Raw genomic sequence first — 16,289 nt, 5'->3', positions numbered from 1 at the left:
GATAATTTACTGATCGATATGAAAGTACAAGCTAAATTTGGCACATGTAAAACATCATGTAAAACCAAGGAATGCGAAATTTTAACAGTGCCTTTCCTGGCTATTGTCGAGAATGATCCATCTGCTACTTTGATTTTTTTGTTTCCTACACAAAGTGTGTAAGTTGAAAAAAGAAAATGACTACTAGTCATGTGATCACTAGCTCCAGAATCAACGATCTACGTGTTCGTTTTACAAGACCTGGCACTGAAAAAAACAGAAAAATCAATACCTGATTGGGCAAAGGACGAAGAATGATTATTGGATGAGTTAGGAAGACAAGAATTCATCCGAAATTGTGGTGACTGAAAAAGCTTGTGTAGATGCTCTAGCTGTTCCTTAGTGAATGGAGACCCTTTTAGAGAACTTTGGCCTTCATAATTTTCATTAGTTGTTTCAATGAAGGCTATTTTAACCATGATGCTACTAGAGATAACTTAGCTCAGATGCCATGAAAGTTTTCAAGAGAGCATTTAATAAAACTATTCTGTCTTTTATTAACTAAAAAACTGAATTTAAATAGAGAAAAAGATCATAATCTAATTGGGAAAATAATTCTTTTATTTTAGTAAACTACTAAAAGATAAGGAAAATAATTCCCTTATTCTAATAAACTACTAAAAGATAAAATGAAATATTCCTAAAATATCTCAAATGATTTATTTTAAGATTTATCTATCTAAATAACTTTGATTCTGTAATGTTTGCATTTGTTACTCGACATGCAAACAAAGTAGCTCATGATTTGGCTAAGTAAAGATAGTGACAGTGATTTGAGATTGATTACCCCAACATGTTACATGAGCAGATTTTGCATGACAGTATGAATGATGATTAGTAAAAGTTGGTGTGGTATTTTCAAACAAAAAGTATTGAAGGAATATAATAGTCTATGCCTTTCTGTTTCAGGGTGGAATCACTTCATCAGACCTTGCAACAAAAGCTTTGGAAGCAAAACGTGCCAAAGTAGTCGGACAGGCCCTAGCTGGAATACCTTTGTGGGAGCTAGGGCATGAAAGTAGACATCCTGGAGTTCCCTATATTGTTTTCCCCGGTAAATTCTGACGGGTTTTGTTCATGTTTTTTGATGAATTCTGCTAAAAGCAAAAAATTGATCCTTACCCTAGTAAATTACCTTTGTTAGGTAATGTTGGTGACAGTAAAGCACTGGTGGAAGTAGTGAGATCTTGGGCTCACCCGCTTAGACTTTCATCGACTAAAAAGATCCTTATTGTAAGTATAATTTGTAGATTTTATCTTTTATTGTTTTTATTTATTATTATTCTTCCTCGAATATTGACGATGTTTTCTGCTTAAAGAATGCTGAAAAGGGCGGCTATGCTGTTGGAGCCTTCAATGTCTATAACATGGAAGGAGTTAAGGCTGTAGTATCAGCTGCAGAGCAAGAGCGTAGTCCCGCTATTTTACAGGTCAGAAATTGGTTTTTAAAAATTATATAACAAATATTGACATAAAGAAGACATTGTACCATTTTTCTATTGCACCATACATCGAGTTTCAAACTTAGATTAGGCTATTTGTTGTTCAAAAAGTAAACCATGTGACCTAATGCTTCCTAACATACCATTAACAAAATTAACATTTGACAGCCATTTTTTCATATCTGACAAATTGTAAAGATTTGAGTGTAGGCATTGTAAACAGGCAGAAAGAATATTGTTGTATGCTATTCATCTTAGAAGTGAAGAATTTATACATGTTACAGAAGATAGAAAAAGGAAAGAAATAAAAAAAAACTCTGTGAATCAGCATAAGATTATGTACAAATTGTTACTAGATCTAGAAAGACAACTAACACTCACCCTCAAATTGGAGTATAGATGTCTATCATGCAAAGCTTGTCACTCAATATGAAAAAGTCTTCCTTCTTAAGTGCTTTAGTGAACATATCAACAATTTGTTCTCTTGAAAGGGTAAAAAGGAGTGTAAATCTTCTTATTTGTCACACCCCTTACTCATATTCGACACCGGAATAGGGTACGAGGTATTAATAGAACACATACACTTATAAACATGTTAAACCGAGTTATAAAATTTCATTCAAATTTAAACTCTTCAAATTTTTAACATGTTTTTATAAATCTTCACGTTATAACTTCAAAATACTATATTTGTAACAAATAGTGCTTCTGAGACCCAATACATACTCATGCAATTTAATACTTCATTTCCATTTCATTTAATTCACGATTCTCATGTTCACGATTCAATTCAATTTCTCAATCCAATATACATTTCAATACTACAATAATTCATTTAATTCAAATCATATCATTTATAATTTCCATTTAATTCACGTACAGTTCAATTTTATTAAGTTCAATACTAATACATATTTATCATTTAACTTAGCGTCCCCTTTGTGCGTCATTTTACACTTCAAGCATTAACTTAGTATTTCATTTCCTTTCCACTCCCGTTTCCTATGCATATCACGCAAGATATAAACATTACACTCAACCATAGTCGCAAGCTAGTCCTTTTTGAAGACTAACTACATGATAAACCATTTTAATAAATATTACAAACTTTCAACCTTACCACCCTTTTATGATCACAAGCATATTTCCATCTAGGCATTTACTATCTCAATAAATAATTTTATAAATTTAATGTGGCGTAATCCAGCCACAACTTGGCTAAAGCCTAAGCATACACACCAAACATGCTAGCCAAGTAAACATATAGTATAAGCAGTATAAGCATGGATAAACACCACATTTATTTATGTATCAAACTTATCAACATGAGCTAATTTATAAACCATTTCTGACATTGCTACATACCAAATCATATATCAAGTATACCACACCACATACACATATTATGAAACTTTATTTTCTCACATGAACTTTAACCATAACTAATAATGTACAATTATAAACTTCATTTCTTTTTAATCGTTTATCGATTATAATCGAGCATATGCCAATTATACACAAATCATTCATATGTTCTTCCAATTTTCCTCCTCTCCATTTCACATTCTTAATGTACATAACACTCTTAGAAATAACATTTTCTATAGTTTCACTATTCACTTACATGTATACTTAAAACTGTCTCCCCGAGTCAAAGTCACTAAATTATTTTTACCCGGAGCTACAGAGCTCCAAATTAAGAACCGTTAATTTTGTCCAAAACTAGATTCACATATCTTCTTACCATAAAATTTTTAGAATTTTTTGTTTAGCCAAATAGTACAGTTTATTCTTTAAAGTTTCCCCTATTTCACTACTCGAAATTTTTGACTTCTCTTCACTAAAAATTAATTATATCATTTTACAGAATTCAGATATTGTTTCCGTTTGTTTCTCTTGAAAATAGATTCACTGAGGATTCTAAACATATAAATTTTATCTCATAATTATTTTTGTACAATTTTTGACAATTTTCGAAAGTCAGAATAAGGGATTCCGAACTCATTGACTCTGTCTAACTAAACTTCAAATATCTCAAAATATATAACTATTTTGCTTGCTTTGTTTCTTTTATGTGAAAATAGACTCATTTAGCTTCAATTTCATATATTATTCAGCCTCTAATTCAATCTCCACCATTTTTGGTGATTTTTTAAAGTCACACAACTGTTGCTGTCTAAATTGTTTTATTGCTAAATGTACTCTTTTATAATTTCACTTTTTCACTTTCAATCACAATTCAATTCAAAATTCACTTTTTCATTTCTAAGTCGATATTCAATTCAATTCCACACCTATATTCATTATTCAATTACACTTAGTCAATTTCTTGATGAACACTTCGGAATAATAACAGATACTCGGTGGATTCAGCACATAGCAACCACCTTATTAATTAATGATTTCTGGTGGAATCATCACATAGCAACCACCTTACTAATCAATGATGTTCGGTTCGCATAGTAGTCTGCACATAGTACTACACATGTGACCATTATCATCCGATACACGTAGTAGCCTGCACATAGTACTACACATGTGATCGAAACTATTCGGTACGCATAGTAGCCTGCATATAGTACTACACATACGACCTATTATTCCGGTACACGTAGTAGACTGCACATAGTACTACACATGTGACAATCACTTTCACTTTTACATAGTGGCCTACATATAATCTGTGCCACATGTGATTATTTCTGTCACTTCATTCGTATCCTTTTTTATTCCAAAGATTCATTCGAGAATTTTTCACTTTTTCTCACTTTTCTTTTTATTGATCAATTTCAATTTCTTGTCTTTCTTGATTTATAACAATACATTTAACTTATATAACATTCACACTATTCATTCCAGTCCAAAAATCATACTTTGGCAAAATTATGTTTTTGCCCCTAAAGTTTCACAAAATTACGATTTTTCTCCTAGGCTCGTAAAATAATTTTTATTTAATTTCCTTGCATTTTAAGCCTAGCTGAACCATTTTCATAACTATAACAGTCCATAGTACTCACTTATTCACACACTTGTGACATTTTATAACTTTTACAAATTAATTTTTTTAGGCATTTTCATCGAAAAGTACTTAGTACAAATCGTTTATCACACTCCAAATATTTATATTTTTCCATAGAACATCAAAATACATGCATATTCTCCTTGGGTAAATTTTTAAACATCAACTCTAGGTCAAATAAATAGTAGAAATAGGTAAATTATATTACGGTAATCTCAAAAATGTAAAAATCATTAAAAACGGGGAAAGGATGGATTTACTATTGAGCTTGGAAGCTGGAAAACCCTAACCATGGCTTTTAATTTTGTTTTTAATTAATTTAATAACTAAATGACCAAAATGACTTTAATGAAAAACTTTAGAAACATGCCTAACTATACCTATTTTTGTCCACCAACTTAACCAATGGTCTAATTTCTATATAAAGACATTCAATTTAAAATTTTATAACAATTGGACACCTATAACATATAGAACTCAACTTTTGCACTTTTTACAATTTAGTTCTTTTGACTAAATTGAGTGCCTAAACGTCAAAATTTTCGAACGAAATTTTCAAAAAATAATTTTGTGAAATCATAGACCATAAAAATATAATGAAAATAAATTTTTTTCTCGTTGAATTTGTAGTCCCGAAACCACTATTCCAACTAGCCTCAAATTCAGGCTGTTACATTATTAGTAATTGTATTTCTCACAAAATGACGATTGATTTCAATGTGCTTTGTCAGTTCATGAAAAACAGGATTGCTTGCAATATGAATTGTCGCCTGATTATCACAATGCATAGGAATAAGATCTGAATAGAATGTTAACTTTCTATCACTCTTGTCATCAGCATAGTTTGCATCAGAAAAGCTAACTAATTCCACATGATTGTTATTTTTGAATCATAATCCTTTTTTCTGGAGATTCCTTTATATATCTCAAAATGTTGCAGACAACCTCCCAATGACCCTTTTTAAGCTTATTCATAAATTGACTAATTAAGCCCCTAGCATGCATAATGTCCGATCTAGTAAGTGTTAAATAAATAAGCTTCCCAACAAGTTTTCTGTATTGTCCATGGTCTGCAAAGTCATCATCCTCCTTCCACAAGTCTAGATTAGGTTGTATTGGTGTATCTAATGGTTTTGCACCTAGTAAACTTGCTTTTTGTAATGGATCAATTGCATACTTTCTTTGAAATAGAACTACACCTTCTTTACCACAGGCAACTTAAATGCCAAGAAAGTACCTTAACTGACCAAGATCTTTGGTGACAAATTGTTGCTGCTAGTGCTTCGTAGTTGCTTCAATGTCATTTACATCACTGCCCGACAAGAGTATATCATCAACATAAACAATAAGTACTACAATCCCCGATGAACTATGTTTCACAAATACCGAAAGATCAGCTTGACTGAAGTCATCAAACTCTAAAACTCTACTTCAATCCATAAATAGCCTTGTTTAGCTTACATACCAAGTGAGTCTCCCCCTAAGCAACAAAGCCATATGGTTGCTCCATATAAACTTCCTCATTTAAGTCTCCATAAAGAAACACATTCTTGACATCCAGTTTTATAGTGGCCAATCATGATTGACTGCAACAGAGATGAGCACACGAATAGAGTTTAGTCGAGCAACAGGTGAAAAGGTTTCAAAAAAATCGATGCCTGGTGTCTGGGTGTATCCTTTGGCAACCAATTGTACTTTATAACGACCAATAGAGCCATTAGGGTTGTATTTTACAGTAAAGACCCAACGACAGGCAACAAGTGAAACTCCTTTAGGTAAAGGTACCAAGTCCCATGTATGTCTGCTGAGAAGAGTTGACATTTCCTAATTCATGGCCTGTTTCCAATTAGGATCCTGAACTGCCACTATATAATTTTTAGGAATAGATATGGACGATAGGGATAAAGTTAAATGACGGAAACAAAACCAAGGTGATTAAAGGAAATAACATTAGCAATAGAATGTTGGGTACAAAATTGTTTACCTTTTCGGAAAGCTATTGGCAAATCATCAAGATCATTGGCAAAATGCACTAAAGGAGATGGCTGAGAGACAGGAGGAGTTTGCAAATTATTTCGTGTAGTGTAAACTGGTAAAGGTTTCGAAGAAGGAAGAGTCACAGGAGATGTTATTGTGGTAGGAAGGGGAACTGACTCTTTGACTTTAGAGTTTCGAAAAAAATGATTTTGACTCAAAAAAAGGTAACATTTGCTGAAAAAATTGATTCTTTTTTGACACTGAATCATAACATTTGTATCCTTTTTGAGTTTGAGAATACCCTAAAACAACGAACAACTCTAGGAGACAACTTATCCATACCAGTTTCAAATAAATGAACGAAACAAACACAGTTAAAAATTTGAGGAGTTTAAAAATATAGAGGAGAATTTGGGAAAAGATATTTAAAAGGAATATCACCTCCAAGAGTAGAAGATGACACCCAAAGATATTTGGGCGCATTTATTTGAATCATAATAGTACGGCGAATATCGAGAAGATGTTTGTCTTTATGTTCTGCCACATCATTCTGTTGTGGAGTATGAGCACACGATGTTTGGTGAATGATGCCATTAGCAAAACAAAAACGAAAGAATTCAGTTTTCGTATATTCTAAAACATTATCAGACTGTAAAACGGGAATGCTTGTAGAAAATTGAGTCTTTATCTCATTATAAATGATTTGAAATACATAAAAAATAAAAAACCTGTCTTTTAACAAATAAATCCAAGTCATTCGAGAATAACCATACACAAACGTAATAAAATACTTATAACCAGACAATGTAGGATAACGACAAGGCCCCCATACATTAGAGTGAACTATATCAAAAGGACTTAAACATCGACTCTCTTTAGAAGGAAAAGATGCGCTGTGATGTTTTCCTGATTGACATACTTTACAATTTATTAAAGAAATAGACTCAGCAAAAGGTATTATTTTTTTTAGCTTGGAAAAATTAGGATGACCTAAACAACAATGTCAATCATAAGGAGACACGCCACCAGCAACAGCAGCAACAGAAGAATTAAGATAATAAATACCTCCTGATTCAGAGTCGTGTCCAATCGATGTATTCGTTTGGAGATCTTGAAAAATTCAATGAGTAGGAAAGAATGTTACAAAACAGTTTAAAGCTTGTGATTTGATTCACTGAAAGAAGATTAAATGATAATTTGGGAACATGTAAGACTTGATTAAGTGTAAGAGAAGGGGTATGGACTGTACCAAAACCAGAGATAGTGAAAACAGACCCATCAACAACAGTAATAGGTGACAGAGATTGACAAGGAGTAAAATTATCAAATTGGCGCTGGTCACCAGTTATGTGATTTGATGCACCAGAATCTATTAACCAAGAATTATAGAAAGAGTTGCTAATGCAATGGTACATGTTTGAAGAGTATGAGAGGCAATAGAATTAGGTTGTGAGTGAATTAACCGCTCATACTCCACTTTAGAAATTTGAATAACAATCTTAGGTCCAATTTAAGAAACAAATCCATCAAAAGTTAAAGTAACAGCGGCAGCCTTAGAAGTGTTTTGCCTTTTGGTACGTTTGGTAGCCCAATCAGGTTTACCACGTTTGTTCCAAAATGCATCTTCAATATGATTTGTTTTACTACAAAAATCACATTTTCTATTACGTCATTTACTATTGCCATTATTGTGCCCCCGTCCTTGTGCAACCATAGCGGAATGTTCAAGAGTAATATCTTGAGATGACAAAGATAAAAGAAGCTGATTGCAAGCGAGAAAAAGTTGCTTGAAGAGTAGGTATAGTGCTTTCACCAAGTAATTGACTTCTAAGAGTATTAAATTGGTCATTCAAATTCATAAGAAAACCACAAACAAAGAAATTTTCCCATTGATTTTTTTGAGTTTCTAAATCTGTAGAGTGGGGCTGCAATTCATGAAATTCATTGATAATTTCTCTGGAAGGGATTTTTCACCTTATTTATTATCAACAAGTTGTTGAAACAAAGAGAAAATACGAGAATTGTTACCATCATTAGAGAACATTTCTTTGATAGAGTCTCACATCTCCTTAGCAGTTGATATCAATCCAACAGAGGCAGTAATCTCAGGTTCCAAGGAATTCAACAGCCAAGTTTTCACTGCACAATCAGATTGACGCCAAGCTGCATATTTGGGATCCTGATTGTTTTCCATTGTTTGAACTAGATGATGATCACGGCCTTGAGAACCAAGGTACGAAACGCTTGAGACCAAAGGGCATAATTTCTACCATTAAATTTCACGGTAGTTCCATCAGAAGCATGTAAATCAGAGTTAGACATGCTATTACTAGATATAGAAAGACAACTAACGAGCACATTCTTAGCATAATCCTTAGCTTGATTTTAGGGAATTATTCATCACTAGCTTTCCTAACTTTGGCTTTTATAGTGTGTATAAATTCAATGTATTTGTTCTTTACAAAATATATGAGAATAAGTTTCTCTCAAATTCTTCTTGAGTTTGAAATACTCTAATTTCTACATGCTATCATAGCTACAATTCCAAATTTAGAAATCCAATTTTGAAATTTTTTGGAGATTCCTCAAACCCTAAAAATAAAAAATTGGTACTTACCTTTGTGGCCCTATTTTGTTTTCTTCTCACCGCCACTCTCAAGAGAGCCACAGCTTCATTTCCAGCCAAACCCCAGATTTCGATAGCCTACCTCCTTGCACGTGAGCCTCAAGTGCCACCAGAAGCTCTTGCGCCTTCGTTCACACACCAGCACGAGAAGCACACCTCCTTGGAGGTTGTTTCTCCGATCACCACTATCAACTTTGTGGGGTTATTTCTAGCCTCCCTTGTTGTTGGCTCCATTGGTGCTGGCTTGAGTTTTTTATTTAAGCTATTTTTGGGTTTTGTAAATCCTTTTTTTTTTTTTTTGAAGAAATAATTTGGTTTTTAATCTTCTCCTATTATCATTTAAAAGGAGAAAAAAGGAAATGGCATATAACAAGAAAATTATTAGCTTCGACAATCCCTCTTTTCAATTCAGTCCTATAAAGCTCTTTGGAAACAAAAATCCCGTAATATCACGATCGTGTTTGTTGTCCATTGTAACAGAAGTAGAAATTGAGAGAAACACTTACGTTATTTACACACGAGAGTATCGTACATATACAAGTTACAAGAGTTTGGTAAAGGAAAGAAGTAGAGGTTAATAAAAACTCTTAACAAAATATTATGTCTAATATTATATTCACAACACTCCCCCTCAAGTTGGAGTTAAGATATTGATCATGCCCAACTTGTTACAAATGTAATCTACTCAACTTCGTTCAATGCTTTTGTGAAGATATCTCCTAGTTGATCTTCAGTTTTAACATAACTTGTAGAAATTAACTTTTGTTGAAAATTTTCACGAATAAAATGACAATCAACTTCAATATGTTTTGTTCGTTCTTGAAATACTAGATTGGAGGATATATAAAGAGCTGCTTGATTGTCAGATCACAACTTTTCTGGCAATGTAGTTTCTAAGTTGACTTCACTTAATAGTTGATGCACCCATACAATTTCACACACAGATTGTGTCATAGCTTTATACTTTGATTCTACACTAGTTCGAGAGATTATAGTCTGTTTCTTTTCCATGAAACTAAGTTTCCTCCAACAGAAATGCAGTATCCTGTTGTAGATCTCCCAGTCAACATTCGATCCTACCCAATTTGCATATGAGAAACACTCAATATTAGTGTCTATGATTTTTATATAATAAAACTTGTTCTGGAATCCCCTTCAAATAACAAAGAATTTGTTCCAAGGCTGCCTAGTGTTTTTGCCGCCGAACAGTCTGGCGGCACATGAGGGTCATGTGCAGGGATTTTTGCTGCCAAATTTCAAGGGTTGGCAGGAAAAGGGGTTGTGCACCTCCCTAGGCTAGTGGTGAGAACATAAAACCCCCCTTTAGTGGTACATGAGAATACCTTAAAGAGAATACCTTAAAGAATTCGTTTCAAAAAAAAAAGACAGAAGAGAATACCTTAAAGAAGTACTGTTTTTCGATAAATTTGACGAATCTCAAATTATAAAATCAAGCCCTTAACTCTGATACCATGCAACGAAAATAGAAATTGAGAGAAAAACTTATATTATTTGCATATGAGAATATCATATATATATACAAGTTACAAGAGTTTGGTTAAGGAAAGAAGTTAATAAAAACTCTAACAAAATAATGTGTAATATTACAACATTCATCAAAGCTAGAGGAATGTTAGGGGTATGTTACTAGTGATACAAGAAAGCTCACAGTGAACAACCCCATTTACAATCAGTGGGACTCAAGAATTCCTTCTGATGGCAGGGCTCATCAACTCATCAACTCTATGGAATCACAAATTTCCAAGACATATTTGTTGCTTGATATTGCAACAAAAATATGGAAGGTAGCCGCTCTTACATACTCACTAGTTAGAAATGATGGTCAAATCTTTGAAATCCGGAACAAGGTTCATACAACTAAGAACAAGGTTCATACAACTAAGTGGTTGCAGAAAGTAATGGAGGAATTAAAGTTGTCCGGAAAAGGAAAATTATCCTTGTAGTGCAACAACAAGGTTGCCATCAATGTCTTGAGCTTAATTCATGTGGCTTTTGACAAGCAATTGGTTGATGTGTTCACTAAAAGACTTAGCAACAGAATCTATCATATTTTGGTTTGCAAGTTGAGCATGTGTGATATCTAAGAACCACCTTCAGGGGGAGTGTTAACTAAATTAACATTTAACAGCCATTTTTTCATATCTAATAGATTGTTCAGATTTGATAGAGAGTATGCAGATTCTTAGCATAATCCTTAGCTTTGATTTTAGGGATTTATTCATTACTAGTTTCCCTTAGGCATTTACTGTGTATATAAATTCAGTTGCATTTTGTTCTTCACAAAATATATGAGAATCAGTATTTTTTTGTCTCTCAAATTCTTCTTAATTTCAAAATACTCTTAAAAGTACGACCCCCCTAGCCTGACATTAGATGGCTTATATATGTCCAGCAACAAACCGTTGAGGCCATTCTTAAATGGCATACATGTGTCCAACAGCTAAAATTGGGACCCAGTTTTTGCAATATCCTATGGCATTGGTGTAATTAAATTAAGAGATGCAAATTGCGTTATTGTAGCTGATCATAGGTTAGGGGAAGACCTTAATACTATGTAGCAGACACATGTGTCAGGCCCAACCTAACCCAGCCTAGCTTGGTTTGCCTTCATATAGTCCTGATTTTGCATACACAGCAAGGATACAGAAAATAAGAAACTTGAATGCCCTTGTCAGCTTGAGGTTGTAGGGATTTCTTGGTAGGTAGGACAGAAAGGAGGAAGTATGCAAAATTTTAATCTAATGGTCAAGTTTCAACTGCCTTCCAATTTTAGCTTAGTTATCTGTTTAAAATGTTTTCGCCCTTTTTCCTTTCTATCCTCCCTACAAAGAAAAGTTGTAGTGTACTCCTTCACCACCATGTTCCATCAGTCCACCATCTTCAATTTGTTGGAACCTTTTCCATTTTTAATTGTTCTTTTTTTTTTTCTTCAATGTGCATTTGATTTGTTTATGCCAGAAATTAGAGCAAGCCCCTTTTTCCTTGAAAAGGAAAAATCGTCTAAACACAAATCATATAACGTGTTTCTGAATTTTGGAATTCTTTTTCTTTAGTTTCAATTCCAGAAAATTTTCTAATATATTAATTTCTTTTCCAGGTTCATCCTGGTGCATTTAAGCAAGGAGGGGTTACATTAGTTGCATGTTGTATATCTGCCGCAGAAGAGGCCAGCGTAAGTCTCCTTTGTCTATTAAACGTTGTCCTGGTAATAGTAGTGATGAACATCTAGTTTGGGTTTACTAAGATGTCTCCTTTGTTTTCTTTCAATCACTTGTCATGCTAAAACTGAGTTGATAAAAGCTTTAGAGATTCCCAGCAGACACATACAGTACAAGTACAAACTGATGTTTTATTTTTATTTTGAATTTCAACTCTAGCTCTTTGAGCAGGGGGATGCATTGTACCTACCATTGAGTAAAAAGCTCAGGATGAGGATGTTATTTGTTACTTCGTGAAGTAACATACAGTACATCTTCTGGATGTTGTTAGCGCTAATAACGTAATCTTAAGATATTTTTTGTCATCAATAATCCAAGATTGCTGCTCTACTGGTCCTCAATCTTGCGGGGGCGTAAAAACTTAGGACTTCATTAAGCGCCACATAGGACTTAGTACGAAATTATCACCTGGAAGATGAAATTTATTGCAAAAAACATAATTACTCAAGTACTAGTTTTACAAAAACAGGGGGGGAGAGAAATTTGATTTCATGCAGGGTACATGTATTGCAGGTTCCCATCACTGTTCACTTTGACCATGGTACTTCAAAGCAAGAACTATTGGAATCTCTTGAGCTGGTGAGTTGGCTTGTTTTTATATTAAAACCATCGTACAATTTTGTTTGTGGAATGGTAATTATCGATATTCCTTGTGTGTTTAAATGGTACTAGATTTTTTTGAAACGGAATTTCTTTTTATCACTGCAAGGGCTTTGATTCAGTAATGGTGGATGGTTCACATCTTCCCTTTAAAGATAATATCTCATACACGAAGCACATATCAAACTTGGCCCACTTGAGGGATATGCTTGTGGAGGCAGAACTTGGAAAATTGTCAGGAACGGAAGATGATTTGACTGTTGAAGATTATGAAGCAAAGCTGACTGATATTAATCAGGTCACTGTGCTCAATCAAATTAAAAATGCTTAACTACTATCATTTTTCTATTGCTCATATCAAAGTTCACCTCATGAATTTCAGGCTGAAGAATTCATAGTTGAGACTGGCATAGATGCCTTGGCAGTATGCATTGGGAATGTACATGGAAAATACCCAGCAAGTGGCCCGAATCTCAAACTTGATTTGCTTAAGGTCAAGTACACCTAATTATCATTTTATACTGTAGCTTTTTTATTAAAGTTTCGATGCTTGTTGGTTCACATTTAACCATTGTGTTGAATTCTCTCTTAGTAGTGGCAGGCTGCATTTACTTGGGAGTATTTATTTTGACTAAATTACAGTATGTTAAAGAAAACATGATGCGTGCTTACAGTAAAATTCAATTTGATAAAAATTTCATCATATTTCGAGTTTGTGAAAAAGTCAATTAAACCTTCTCTCCTACATAATTTTAAATAAAATTCTCTCTATATTTCTCCCTCTTAGATGAAACTAAAACCATAATTTTCTTTTTATTGACTTTCTTTTTCAACTAACTATGATGACGCGTTATATTGGATTAAGGCTTGCTGTTTGGTTTATAATGCCATATTTTTTAGTTAACCTTTTCAGCTTGGTCATCTTTCTCATTCCATGCCAAAATCATGTTTTGACTTGTTAAATATCTTGTAATGGATATTTTAAAAGGTTCCCGAAGTGTTCAATCTTGACCAAGTGCTCCAAAATTAAAAATATTATTGGCACAACTACACTAGTAAATTGTTAGTGGTAAATTTGGAATATTCACATAAATAGATTGGTAAATTTGGACCTTACCCCTCTGTTTAATGTCTACTTTTATTTCCTACAGAGGTTTGATTGAAATACAATCCCATGTTAATGCCTTGTATTGCAGTTAGATGCTTATAGAATATTATCCATTAATGTTAAGTAAATCTGCCTTTAACATCTTGTTAAACTAACTGTTTTTTGTTTGTTTAATTTCTAGTTCTTGATTTTCCAGTATTTTAGCATAATATCATTTTAATGAACCCATCCTACATAAATCCTTGGTAGCGGAGGTAAACCTTTCCTTGTTGTTCAGGATCTATATGCCCTAAGTTCGAAGAAAGGAGTATTTCTTGTGCTGCATGGTGCCTCTGGTTTGTCTAAGGAACTTGTGAAGGTACCATCTACCATCTCTGTGGGGTTATTAATATATAATGTGATAGTTGGAAGTATGTGCTTATGTTTTGCATTAGATATCATAAAAGCTTAAAGCGAATTGAAATTACCTTGGATAGGGGTGCATAGAGCGCGGTGTGAGGAAGTTCAATGTGAACACGGAAGTACGAAAAGCTTACATGGAATCCTTGAGCAGCCCCAAGGGAGATCTTGTACATGTAATGGCTTCTACTATAGAGGCCATGAAAGCTGTGGTTGCTGAAAAGATGCATCTATTTGGTTCTGCTGGAAAAGCCTGATGGGTTGGGGTGATCATAGATCCTACAAAAATAGAAGCTAAGGTTACTTGCTCTTTTCCCAATTTATAACATATTATGATCCTTTTGTGCATTAAAAACATTATGGTTCATTTCCTTTTGGAAAGGCTTAAACCAATAAGAAAAAACTTGGTTGAATTAGCAAGAATTGGGTTTGTATATCGTCTTGTTTTGTAACCTTGTTGTGTTCTTCACCGATTCGTGTTGGTTTCTAATACAAAATTCCGAAATCCAATTTATAGATGTAATAAGCATTATTACTTCAACTTTATTTCATACATACCCTTTCAAACTAAATAAGCATTATTCAACACATCAATAACTTCCACAGGTGGACTCAAACATTGCTTCCTCCGTGGAACCCTGGTCTCCTTGCTACCTAATTTACCCATGGCTTTAATAGCTATAACCTGATCAAAATGAACCTTCTGATCCTTCTCACTCTTAGCCTTATTATGAAGGGCCTCAAGAAGTGCACGTTTATGCTTAAAAACGCTTCCCTTGGCTTTCATATAAAATTCATGGTACAGGTGCTTATCAATCTTCTTCATTTCCCTGTACTTTCGAAGGAGTCGCCTTAGGACTCGAGCTCTTCTCATCCACGAAAGCTTGGATGGTAGCGTTGCTTCCTTTGTTCCCTTTCTCTTCCCATATCCTTTTCTCCTAGGATTCCCAACATCCTTACCTTTCCTGTACCTCCATCCCGATCGACTTATGTTAGGCTTTTTTATAATAAGATTATCCTTTACAAGCTTTCTTATGTCCATCCCTGCACCAACATTATTCCATGCGCCATTAATAAAAAATTATGGACTGTGGGTGAGTTGTTAAGATTAGCTCCCGAAAACGATCTAGTTAGTAGAATGTATCATAACTGATTTTAGCCTAGAATGTTTATAAAATAGAATACATACACGCACTCATATAAATAGGAAATAAAGTGGGGATAGGGAGACATACTGGAATTTGCCATGGAGATAAGAAGGGCCTCGCAGGGGTCGAGCCATACTTTACCCTTTCCACAGTTAAGAAGGCTAGCAGCCAGCCGCTTCTGTACCTTCAATGACACCATCGCTATTGCTATATCTACACTCAACTTCTATTTCTTCCCATCTATATATATATATATAAGTAACCAAGGCAGAAATATTTGACAATTGACTTTCTCCACTATGCTTATGGTTTTCTTTCGTGGGCTGCAAGTGTACTCCATGTTGCTTGTTTGACTTCTATCACCGCTTCAACATGTCACTTCCTTCCTTTTCTTGGGGACAAAGTTTGTTATCTAAGAAGCGTAACTAAATCACCAGAATAATATTACATTCCACAAATATACTTCTACCATATTACTTGGGATTCATTGGCTTTTCGGAAATAGTTTTAGGTTATACATATGCATATATATATACTCACTAGAATCTAAATTATGTTAAAAGTAATTTTGATATAGTTAATGATTATAATTTTTAAAAGTAAAACATGTATATCGATGACTGTTAGATGTAATGGTAAAATACATTGCACTCTTAAGGAAGAATATATGTTTGAACCTTAGAGATGAGAAT

The 16,289-nt window shown here is 33.8% G+C and overlaps 2 protein-coding genes across 3 annotated transcripts in view; one reads left to right on the top strand and one right to left on the bottom strand.

Moving 5' to 3' along the window:
* Window positions 1-14,967, top strand: part of LOC107908489 (uncharacterized) — a 44,547-nt gene extending 29,580 nt beyond the window's left edge. For both annotated transcript variants that reach the window (XM_016835665.2, XM_016835666.2), the window contains exons 34-42: window positions 949-1,093; window positions 1,184-1,272; window positions 1,359-1,469; window positions 12,222-12,296; window positions 12,856-12,921; window positions 13,052-13,240; window positions 13,325-13,435; window positions 14,328-14,408; window positions 14,527-14,967. In XM_016835665.2, coding sequence (XP_016691154.2) covers window positions 949-1,093; window positions 1,184-1,272; window positions 1,359-1,469; window positions 12,222-12,296; window positions 12,856-12,921; window positions 13,052-13,240; window positions 13,325-13,435; window positions 14,328-14,408; window positions 14,527-14,706 — 1,047 coding nt within the window. In that variant the 3' untranslated portion in view covers window positions 14,707-14,967. The remainder of the gene's footprint in view (window positions 1-948; window positions 1,094-1,183; window positions 1,273-1,358; window positions 1,470-12,221; window positions 12,297-12,855; window positions 12,922-13,051; window positions 13,241-13,324; window positions 13,436-14,327; window positions 14,409-14,526) is intronic.
* LOC107908490 (60S ribosomal protein L19-1) lies at window positions 14,964-15,938 on the bottom strand. The gene is made up of 2 exons (XM_016835667.2): window positions 15,685-15,938; window positions 14,964-15,493 (listed from the first exon to the last, which is right to left on the bottom strand). Exons 1-2 carry the CDS (start codon window positions 15,794-15,796, stop codon window positions 15,012-15,014), a joined length of 594 nt encoding a protein of 197 aa, XP_016691156.1. The 5' UTR covers window positions 15,797-15,938; the 3' UTR covers window positions 14,964-15,011.
* Between the last annotated feature and the right edge of the window lie 351 nt (window positions 15,939-16,289).

Source organism: Gossypium hirsutum, chromosome D02, assembly GCF_007990345.1.
Source record: "Gossypium hirsutum isolate 1008001.06 chromosome D02, Gossypium_hirsutum_v2.1, whole genome shotgun sequence".
Classification (NCBI taxonomy): Eukaryota; Viridiplantae; Streptophyta; class Magnoliopsida; order Malvales; family Malvaceae; genus Gossypium; species Gossypium hirsutum.
The sequence above is the reverse complement of the archived record's forward strand: the minus strand, read 5'-3'. Positions and strand labels throughout refer to the sequence as shown.

What these genes read in the sequence shown, in the direction of transcription:
- LOC107908490 (XM_016835667.2), bottom strand. Translation starts at nt 15,796, where the DNA reads ATGGTGTCATTGAAGGTACAGAAGCGGCTGGCTGCTAGCCTTCTTAAC. An exon ending in TATCTCCATGGCAAATTCCA is followed by an intron (nt 15,494 to 15,684) that starts GTATGTCTCCCT and finishes ATGTTGGTGCAG; the next exon opens with GGATGGACATAAGAAAGCTT.